This window comes from Chenopodium quinoa, unplaced genomic scaffold (assembly GCF_001683475.1).
Source record: "Chenopodium quinoa cultivar QQ74 unplaced genomic scaffold, ASM168347v1, whole genome shotgun sequence".
Classification (NCBI taxonomy): domain Eukaryota; kingdom Viridiplantae; phylum Streptophyta; class Magnoliopsida; order Caryophyllales; family Amaranthaceae; genus Chenopodium; species Chenopodium quinoa.
The window spans coordinates 2,468,190-2,480,281 of NW_018744311.1; the positions used below are offsets into that span (position 1 = coordinate 2,468,190).

At 33.6% G+C, this 12,092-nt stretch overlaps 1 protein-coding gene across 1 annotated transcript; it reads right to left on the minus strand.

The window, feature by feature from the left end:
• Nucleotides 1-8,604: 8,604 nt before the first annotated feature.
• On the minus strand, nt 8,605-10,295 carry LOC110696204 (RING-H2 finger protein ATL22-like). The gene is made up of 2 exons (XM_021873487.1): nt 9,548-10,295; nt 8,605-9,287 (listed from the first exon to the last, which is right to left on the minus strand). Exons 1-2 carry the CDS (start codon nt 10,176-10,178, stop codon nt 8,815-8,817), a joined length of 1,104 nt encoding a protein of 367 aa, XP_021729179.1. The 5' UTR covers nt 10,179-10,295; the 3' UTR covers nt 8,605-8,814.
• Nucleotides 10,296-12,092: the final 1,797 nt, after the last annotated feature.

Sequence of the window (12,092 nt, forward strand, 5' to 3'; positions counted from 1 at the left end):
TTGAACAGACAAATTCAAAATATGAGCACAACATCTAACATGCAAGAGACTACCACCCAACAACAAATTCAACTCGGAGTCATTTTTCAAATAGTCAATACACTTTGTGTTTGCAGTTGCATTATCAAGAGACAAAGAAAAAACTTTATTATTCAAGTGAAATTCTTTTAAACAATCCAAAATACGAACTTTGATGTTAAAACCGGTATGCCTTTCTTCCATAGCTTGAAAACATAGTATACGTTTTTGAATAAACCAATCATCATCCACCCAATGAGCAGTAATGCAAAGAAAAAGTTCGCCAAAACTAGAAGTCCATGTATCACTTGTAAAACTAACACGACCATCAAAAGTACGAAATAATTCAATCAAACCACTCCTATACTTATAATAAGAAGTTTGTGTATAACGTCTTAGGGTATTTCGGGGGACACGAGTAAATGCAGGTTGTAATGCAACTTTATTAAAATGCTCAACGTTTGCATTTTCACCGTAACTAAAAGGGTATTCATTAGCAATAACTAAAGTACTCATTTCATCAATCATTCTATCTTTATTATAAATGAAAGGTGTACCTCCGCCGGGTTGGTTCATGTATCCACCCAATTGTGTTTGGACGCCACCCCCCGAAGGACGGGGGCCATTTTCGAACAAGTCGTGTTTATTTTGCAAATGCCGACTCAAGGTTCCGGTTCCATCTCCCGTTTTCCAATTATATGACTTGACATTTGCACCTAGCGCCTTGCAAACTAGGCATGTACACGTGAACCTCTTTGGTTGACCAGGTTGCCATCCCGGGGGTGTGACCTCAACTCGTTCAAAATGTTTCCACACCCAAGAAAAATGTGCTCGACCTCTACTTTCACCGCCACCACCTTTCATAAATCAAATTATTAAAATTAATTTTTAAATGCTATTCATGAAAATAAGCTTTTAAATTTTAAATATTTTAATTATACTTATTTAAACGCATTTTTCATGGTAATTAACTAATTGTAAATCATAGAAAATTGGAAACTAAACTAACTTTATAATCATTAATAATAGTTTTTTTAAATATTCATAACAATAAAAATTTAATTAGAAATTACCTTGAGATGAAGGTTGAGATGTTGGTTGCGATGGAGGTGGCATAGTTGAACTTGATGATTGGTGGGACTCGTGGGAGAAATGTTGTGGTGGAGACGTTTGAATATTTTGCCTATCTCCTAAACCATAATCTCCATATTCATTGACAAATTGGTTTAAATTTTCCGTATTAATTTCATACGAAAAATTTGCACCACCACTCCTTTGGCTACCACTTCGACCACCACTTTGACTCCTTCCCATTCCTCCTCTTGAGCTCATTTTTTTTTTTGTATGATTACTAATTATAATATGGAGAAGAACTTTTTTTTTTTAGAATCTTAAGAATACTAATAATAATATTAAGGAGATTTTTTTTAACAAAAATATAACTCTATATAACACTTGAGAATTTGAGAACAATAAGAATTTTTAAGTAAGAGAGAAAGAAAGCTTGAATTTGTGTGGAAATTTGAGTGAAATGGAATTGGTATTTATAGGAAAAATAGAATGGATGATCATACACTTAAAAAACTAGCCGTTAGATACAAAAAACTAGCCGTTAGATACAAAAAACTAGCCGTTTTTTTTTTTAAAATGGATGTTAAGCCGTGCGGGTCGTGCGAATTGTGCGGGCTGTGCGGGCCGTGCGGGTTGTGCGGGCCGTGCGGGTTGTGCCGGCCGTGCGGGTTGGGTGGGTCATGCGTGCGGGTTGGGTGGGTCATGCGTGCGGGTTAGGTGGGTTGGCTCGTGCGGGTGGGCCGTGCGGGCTGGGTTGTGCCAGGTGGGTCGGGTTAGGTGGGTTCACGGGCTAGGTGTGTCGAATTAAATGAGTCAAAACGGGTTGTGCGATTTGGGTCGAATCAAACGGGTTAAACTGAGCTGGGTTGAAATGGGTTGTGTCGAAAATTTTGGACCCACGACACAACCCGGATTAAATCCGAGCTGTGCCGGGCTGTGCCGGATTGAAACCGGGTCGGACCCACGTGACCCACCAGCCGTGCGAGTTAGGGTGGGCTGGGTCCAACCCGGCCCACTGGCCACCTCTAGTAGCAACTAGTAAGTGCTACAATAATAAGGGCCAAGAGGAAGTCTACGTTACGGTGTTTAATTAATTTGAACTTTAAGCTAGGGATTGTACTCTCTGTTTAACTTTGTATGATGATATGCTTGAAGAGTCTACGCAAGTTATTGGCACCTTTTTATTTCCAATTGTTTTTGTTTTTTGTTTTTTAAAAAAAAGTTTTTACATACTCAATTTTAGTATTCTTGATGTGAACTATTTTGCCCGAAAATACATTATTCTGCTGAATATTTAAGAGAGTAATTATTGATATGATTTTTTCAAACTTATATACTACCTCCGGTTCAAATTACTCACAACTTTAGAATATTTTATATATCACAAATAATACCCCAAAGTTGCGAATAATTTAGACCGGAGGTAGTATAATATGAAGATATTTTTTATGACATCTAAGAAAATAAAGCTAAAAAAGCAATAGGAGAAATTATTTATTCCGTATAAGCCTAAAATGAGATTTACCGTATAATTGTTTCAAAAATAAAATAAAAATATAGGCCCTGTTTGGGAGAAAGCTGAAAGCTGAAGCTAATTGAGTTAGCTGATTTTGACTAGCTGATTTTATTAACTGATTTGACTAACTTATTGTATTAACTGATTATATAAAAGTGTTTGGTAAATAGCTGATAGCTTAAAGGTGAATGAGTATGTGAAATGACCAATAAGCTAATTGTGAGGTAGGTAGTTTAGATAGGATTTTAAATTAAATGAGGTTATAAGAGTCATTTCACAATAATTAATGAATAAGCTAATTGAAAAAGCTCCTAAAATGAGCTTTTTCAAAAAGAGCTTATTTAGTGGAATAAGCTCTTTCAATAAGCTTACTACCAAACACTTGTATTAGCTTGTTTGACTAGTCAATCAGCTAAAGTTAGTCAAATAAGCTAATATACCCCCAATAAGCTAACTACCAAACAGAGCCATAATATAACACCATTAATATCAAATGTTACTTTGTATAAACTTTTTATGTTCAAGTGCTTACTAAGTAGCAGGTACTTATGTACTGACGTACATGCATGCGGCATGCCTATATAGTCAAAGGTGTACCATGCATAATGTGCAAGCTAGCTATATACGAGTACTCAAGATTGCAACAAACAATCTGTAAAACACTTAAAATACAGTGAACAAATTAAACTTTACTGATTACGACAGTTTACTATTAATTATTTAGAACTTAATAAAATGTGGAGTAGTAAGCCCTGTTTAGTGTTTACAACAAGTTGTACACATATTCCATTTATTTAACACGACAAAAGTTACCACGCCTAACTCTATTGTGCTAGAGCCATATATAGTTAGGATGATTTTTTGGACCAAGTCTAATTAAGTGCACATGCCATACATGATACATGCAAGTATTTCACAGATATATAAACTTTCCTAAATATATGAAATCATTAATATAGAGATAGACGCTAAGATGTGGCATGTTAATATTTGGATAGAAGATAAAAATGAGTTTGAATCATAATGGAGTAGGAGAGTTGGACCACATATGATCATATATAGAATAGAGTCAAATAGACTACATAGTACATACCTCCAACCTCCTCATATCAATCTTAGCCTCTTAGCTAGGTTAATATATTTCACTTGTTATAACTTGTAACTTGTAAGTCTATGTGAACAACATGAGAGTTTAACAATATGAGAATAACACTTGTCCACGGGTATTTTGACATCTCATGTTGGTATAATATAAACCAACATAAGATCATAAAGTACCAATATAACCTTATCGGTATTGTTAGATTTTATGTTGATACGGTTATTTGAATGAGTGTACCATTGACGGACCTGAAAATTTTGACCCAATCCAAAATATTCGATTAGTTGGTGCAAAAACAAATTCATAAATTAAATGTAGTACTTCATCAATTAATTGTTGATGCAGTGGTGATTAAGACTGTACTTGGTAGAAATGACTCGTGTTCAATCTCCTGCAATAACAATTGGAAGGGGACTGTATGTACTTATTTTGTTGTACATTTGTAATATTGTTAACAAATAAATGACCCGACTTGAACTGACTCGATTCGAAATAACTTGACCCTACAACTAGCCCTGTTAATGAACCAATTTGACCCGAATTTGACCCGATTCAAACGACCCGTTTGTCAGGTACTACCATGTATATTTATAATGTAACATTACTCTTATAGAGGTGTATAAAAAGTAGTAGTAGGCTTGAAGGTAAGTTATGAGAAGAGAGAGTCATAATAGAATTCATAAATTTTTTTGCCAAAAAAAAAGTGTAATATTTTTTTTATTAAAAAACAATGTAATATCTAGACATGTTTAGAAAGTTATTTTAATTAGCCTTAGGTTACTTGAGTTGTTGGTATGATAAATAAGAGAAATTATGTAAACAAATATCTTCAAGGGCACACATGTAATCACACTATTTTTAATAAGAGTTCGAAAAAGAAATAAAAAAATAAAAAAATGATGACAAATAAGTAAATAACATTTTAAAGGATATAATCATCCAAATACTATTCATATAAGTTTACTCAAACTCATTAAAAAAATACGTAGTACTACCTCCGTTTCAGGTTATGTGCAACGATTTGACATAAAGCAGAGAGGAAAAACGTCTAATCGTTGCACATAATCTGGAACGGAGGTAGTATTTACTCAAACTTAGGGTCTGTTCACATTTACTTAATTTCAATTCAATTCAGTTCAAATCATATCCAATCAATTTAGTTTTGTTCAGTTCAGCTCCTAGTTTTCCTCTGTCATAAAATATTCATTTCAACTCAGTTTATTTCATTTCAGCTTTAATCAGTTCAGTTCAGTCAGCTTAGTTCAGTAAATGTGAACAGACCTTTAAGACTCTCTCCGTCCTTTTATTTTTGTTCCATTGCTAATTTAAGGGTCAAACTTTAAAAACTTTGACCATAGATAATTATTAATCTATAAAAGTTAGTATAGCTATGAGTGGTCTTATTAGATTCGTCTCATTGTGTATTTTATTAATATCACGTTTTTATAATTTTTACGTGTATGGAAATAAATATATAATCCCTCCGTGTTTTAATTAGTGTTATACTTTGACCAAACACGCATGTCGATAAACGACTTTGACCATTAATTTATCTAATCATATGTTAATAAAATTTTAGGAAAATTCATATTACTCCACCTACAAACAATTCCACATACACGCCCCCACCATTAAGGGGCATTATGCCCATTCGGCCCACTCATCCCCCACCACCTTCCCGACGTGTGACTCGTAGTCAACATGGAATTTTTAAACCAAACCCTAAATATCACCGAGCTAATATGACCATCCCTTCACATAAATCACCGCTCCCTAAGACATATAAAAATGCTCTTAATGACCTTAACTGGAATGCGGCAATGCAAGATGAATTTGATGCTCTTATTATAACAGGGACATGGGATTTGGTGCCTAGGCCTACGGGGGTGAATATTGTTAATTGTATGTGGCTTTTCAAGCATAAATACAAGTCTAATGGTGACCTTGAAAGGTACAAAGCTCGTCTTGTATGTGATGGCAGGTCGCAAGAAATAGGTGTGGATTGTGATGAGACTTTCAGTCCGGTAGTTAAACCGGCCACTATTCGCACTGTCCTCAGTTTAGCATTGGCTAAAAAGTGGTCGATACATCAATTAGATGTCAAAAATGCCTTTTTACACGGTGATTCACAGGAATATGTTTTATACTCTATCATTATACAATATCATTTGTTTTTACTCCCTTCGTTTTTAAATATTTGCTCCACTTTTCTTTTTCGTCCATTTTTAAATACTTGTTTCATTTCCTTATTTGGAATGCTTTTATAATATTTAATTTATTTCTCTCACCTAATGGACCTAACATAAATCATATTTTATTAATTTCATATTATCTCTCTTCTAATTCTCCCCGCTATTTTTGCTTTTACAATTGTTTATTCTTTCACCTACCCTAGCACCTTCATATTTTATTACTCTCTTTAATTTCTTCTAAAACTCCGCTCGTGGAGAAATGGAGCAAGTATTTAAAAACGGAGGGAGTAATACGTTAGTGAATTAATCAAGTCAAAACCATTATATGAGTAGTAAAAAAAAGTCACATTGTAACATTTATTAAAACACGGAGGGAGCAGACGTTTTAATACAGGTGTTGTAGACCGTGCGTTCGTGCATGGTCAAATGGAACAAAAAAAATAGGGACATAGAGTAAAAGAAATGGTTAACATTAAAAAAAAAAAGAAAAAAAAAAGGAAATAGTAGTACGTAAAATGTAAGAGTAATGAAAAGATGCATGCATGCGTTCGGTAAAATAATGGAATCGCTAAGTCACGAGACATGTCCCAGCCAGCTTTAATTAACTTCCATCTCAAAAATGAGTAGACAACTCAGACAGTCAAAGGACAAAGGAATACGACAAAGAAATGAAAGTTGCGACCATTTACAACTGACACACAGATTTCTTATTTTGAGATTACTCAGTTGACAAGGGTTATTGAGTGATGCTACATATACAATACCATTATATGCATGCCACATTAAAAGAGAGAAAAAAAATAAGAGTAAAAAATAGGAAGAAACTAAATGAGAAAAGTGGCCTTCAAAATGCAAACCAATCAAATACAGCCAACAATGGTTGTATGGGGAGGGGGGGTTGGGGGTATTTAAAAATGGACGAAAAAGAAAAGTAACCTCTGATTCATTTCACAATACATTTCACAATACAAATGATTTACTCCCAGGGTATTTACAGAATTACAAGCATTTATTTAAGGGTTATGCAGTTTGTCGGGAGTTACTTAGAAATATTATCAATTAATCATGGATTATATATAAGGGTTACTTATTCATGGCTTATTTATTCTAGGATTACTCAGTCGGTCAGGAGTTACTAATAAAAGTTACTTAGTTATTTATGGATTACTCTATCGATCAGAGGTTACTTATTCAAAAGTAACTACTAAGGGCCTGTTCTCATCAGTTTATTTTCATTTCAGTTTATTTCATTTAAGTTCTTAATTTAATTCTCTCATAAATATACAGTTTAGTTCGATTCAATTCAGTTCAATCAATCAGAACAGGCCCTAATTAAGTAACAACTATAAACAACCTTGACCACCCAATGAGACCCTCCACATATAAAAATTTGTGAAAAACATTAATCCGTAATTTGAAATATGAATGATGTGCGCAACTGGAAAATGACCCCCCCCCCAAAAAAAAAAAAAAAAAAAAAACTTTTATACAACTATTGATTGGGTTTTTGGAAATTGGGCCTTGTTATATGTTGAACCAACTTTGCCAAGATGGGCTTTGTTATATCTGAATGGGCCTTCATAAATGTGCCTTTTACACTGAAGCTATATTTAGTTATAAATTTTAATTAGTGTGAGACCCGAGCTTACCAATGTGTGGTTCCTACAGGCGTGGGTATCTTGCATTGTACAACCATTTCGTGAAAAGAACATATTACACACATGTAAAGAACATATCGTTCTAATGAAAAGAACATACTATTAAAAAGTAAAGAACATATCGTTGTAATGAAAAGAATATACTATTAAAAAGTAATGAACATATATTATCTAAAGTAAAAAGAACATATTTATATTAAAAAAGAGTGAAGAACATATGTTTATGTTCTTTAATTGTCAGTGTAATGTACTTTTATTTGTGATATAATGTTAATTACTTATTGTGAAATGTTTTTTTTTTTAAATTATGGTGAATATACATAAATAATGTTCATTACATAATATTGTCATGTTCTTTATAAATATTACAGATGTTCTTTAGATGTATAAAAAAAACATAAAATTGAATGTTTTTTACAAAACAGTTATATGTTCTTTACAAAACAACTTTATGTTCGTTAAAAATCTAGTACATGTTCTTTCCGCGTTTTTTGCCTGTACCTTGCTAGGTACAGGCTGCTGTACTTTAAAATTTTCACGAGCTTACACTGAGTTACTACTTTAAAATAAAATCTTGGTAAAAAAATCTCTTACCATTGTCTTCATAAAGTCCTGTTTGTTTCAGACCATTACTAGTTCAATGATGAATCATTCTTTCTTCCTTATATTAAATTTGCAAGAAAAGGGATTAATTAATGACATAATAAAATGTTCTAGCTGCTAGAAAACATGGTAGAATATGCTTTGTATAATTTAATGATGAAGCAAATGTATTTAGGTTTGACGTGTCATTACTTATTAATTAAAGCTCCGATCCAAGAAGCTGTATCATTTGGGTGGATGGTAGAGCAAGTATCAATTGTCATGTAATTCTTGTTAGGACTTAGGAGTACTATATAAAATTAATTAATTAATTAATTATACTATTCATTACATTTTCCAACGTACGTGAGTCTATCATAAAATTAATTTGCTAATAATGATTAGATTAGTCCACCAAACTTGTTTGCTACCTCGAAAGGTCAAAGCCGAGGTTGATGACCACATATAAGCCTAACAAAGTTACATCGATCGATCTATATATCATAAAAACAATTTTTGTATGATGTATTGTACAATAGATTATAAGCTATCGAGTTAAATATGTGTACATATTTAAAATTTCTCCCTAAAAAAAAAAAAAAAAAAAAGGGAAAAGTTACATGGTTAACCAAATTTACCTTAACAAAAATTTGCTATCAAATGATACTTACTAGCTCAAGAATTTAGACGAGGAGAAGTTCTACAAATGGGGCAACTAGCTTTAGCTCTTAGCCACGGATCAATACAACCAACATGGAAGCGATGAAGACAATCCGGTAACGTTTTTAGGGTGTCACCACGGGTGTAATCCGTCAAACATATAGGGCAGTTCTTGTCATCGTCAGGTTTAATTTGACGCCTACTCTCGCCTATCACCACCATTGGGTACGAGTTGATCGTGGTCAGGTCGAGTCCAGCGATATCTGCTAGCGTAATACTATGTCTATCAGAGTCGGTATATATTGTATTGGTCGTAGTAATAATAGCTGGTTGTTCGACATTTTTTCTTGACAACAGAATGCATAGAGTGCAGCTTGTGAAGATTAAAAATAATACGACGAATGTTGTTACTATTGCTACCAATGTACGGTACTCTAACGAGTTTTTGTTGGAGTCCGAAGCTGCTGGAGATGTCCAACTGAAGCTTTCTACAAAATTAGAAGAAACACAAAAATTACTTATAATCCAATATTCAATTCTTCGTTTTCAAAATATAAAAATAAATCTAACATAAAATCCAAGTCCAGGCCATTTTATAGGCCTAAATTAGGACTAGAGAATCGAGGTAACTTTAAAATTCTAAGGAGTTATAATTATTGTTTTTTCGAGTCAATCAGAAAGCTAAACAAGCTAAGAAATCAATGTATGTGACAAAATGAAAATTAACGTTACAAATTTATTAACTTACCACATGACTCACATTTTTGCTTGTCCCAAGTAAGGTCGATGCTTGAATAATTACTCAGCCTAGTTATGTTAAGTTTGTGTAAACCATAATATGTTGGAACAGAAACAATCTTCAATAACTTGCAATTAGTATTAGTAACATTAACACCTCGATGTACACTAATAATCGTGTAATTCGAACCTCTAAGGCAGTCGATTTCATCATATAAATCGCTACGATCACCAACTCTAGAGCAGTTATACACCCAAAAATCGTTTAGCCTTACCCCTCGAAAAGGGGTTGTGGTAAGATCTAATGATAACGACTTTTGCGGTAGACAATTACTTGGATCCGAAAGCTTTATTTCCCTCAAAGAATAGGATATAGCATCGACGGTGAAGTTTCCGGCATTTGGTAGACGAAGAAGGTTGCCTAATTTATGATCACAATACAAATCGAAGCCAGGAGAACCACAAGACTTAGCTTGATGACCGACTATTCGGAAAGGAAACTTGATCGGTATTGACACGAGCGAAACGTTTCCATTACATACCGTGGCCTTGCAAGGCTCGGCGTTGCACTTCTTTGGCATACATAGCAAATGAAGTGATAATAGGAGAAGAAATATGATGAATTTGCTAGAAATTTTCATGTTTTATTTTTGTTGAGAAATTGTAAGATTGTATTAAGTGGACTCCACATTTTCTCATCCCTAATAAAATTAAACGTTAGGCTTAATCTAATTGCTGAAAAAAATCATTTAAACATGTACTTATTCAATGATGAATTGGTCTAGCATTTTTCATTGACTTGTTTGTTGCAAAGAAAGGGATTGATTCAATATAAAAAATGTGTTTTTTTTTTTATTTTTTTTAATGGATTATGGAGCAGCTCTTTAAGTTATGGAAAGGGCAGAATTCCATTTATATCTTAAATTAAGTATATATAGTGTCGACGTGTCTATACTTCCGAGTCAATCACCAAGAGCAAATCAAACTATTAGAAATTGAAAATGCTGTACCAGCCAGTTAGCATAAATTATATATGCATGTATTGACTTAATATCTGAAAGTATTCATTTTATAACTGATAAGAAAATTAAATTATAAGTGGTGGATGGTTCAGAATTCAAATGATGTCTAAGGTCAATAACTCCTTAGGATGTGCCAAAATTTGCCTCTAACTAACTATAGAACACAAAGAACATGGACCTCTCCGCATAGAAAGGACTTATAGAGTTATAGCTCAACAAATCAACAATTTCATGAAATAATGAACGTAGTACGTAGTACGTACTAAGTACATAGTAGTCTCAATTTAAAAACTTACACGGTGCTTTTTCTACTTGGGGTTACTTATTTTAGGGTTACTCAGGGTTACTTATTTTGGGGTTATTCACTCAGTCAAGGGTCACTTAGCATGGGGTTACTTATTCGCTTAAGCCATTTTTTGTGTAAGAGTAACCTTTGACCAATCAAGTATCCCCTTCTGACCGACCAGGTAACACCTGAATAAGTAATCACTGACCGACTTAGTAACCTCTAAATAAGTAACCCCAGTTATACGATGTGGTCAGCCACATATGATAATTTGTGAAACCTATACTTGTATTACATATATTTTTTTAAATAAATAAAGAAAAAAAGTGGAGTCTATTACATGCATATGGTATGATAAAAGGTCTAAATATATCACATGATATTAGTAGTCATTTTCTTGCGCTATGAAACACGCTGATTAGAGAAAATTTGAAAACTTTTTGGATCACTACCTTTCAAAAGAGCTTACGTAATTAATTATTTTCAGAGCGGAGATCAGTTTGTTTAAATCACTTTCAACATCAAGAAAACTTACATCTTTCCCTAGATAAAGGTAAAATTTGTAATGTCTTGGATACATACACAATTGTTTCATAAAGAAAACGCTATACATTAATTAAATGACAAAACATATTATATATACATCATTGATATTAGTCTTGTAACACGCAATATGTGAGACTGCCACTTAAATAAATTATACATAACAATGCAAATTGTCAATGATCAGCAAGTAGCATAATTAAGAATTTAGAGGTGGAAAAGTTCTACAAATTGGACAAGTAGGTTTAGCAGAAAGCCATAAATCAATACAATCAACATGGAAGCGATGAAGACACCCTGGTAACACTTTAAGGGAGTCACCAGGGATGTAATCCACCAAGCATATTGGACAATTGTCATCATCGGGTTTGATCATGCGCCCGCTCTTGCCTATCAACACCGTCGGATATGAGTTAATTGTGATCTGATCTAGTCCGACTTGATTTGTACTTGTGGTGGCAGTGGTTGATGCTTCAACATTTCTCCATGAGAACAGGGAACCGCGATAGCAGCGTACTAATAATAGAATCAAGGAGACGGCTACTAGTGCTGATACTGCTACTCCTATCCAAAAATATTTTGATGGTTTTCGCTCCCGCGAGCTAGCAGCTGTTAGAGGATCGGAGTCCATGTTAAAATTTATACTCTAGACAAAGTACCAACTATGTGAAATAATTTATGTATATTGATGCAAAACATTTACA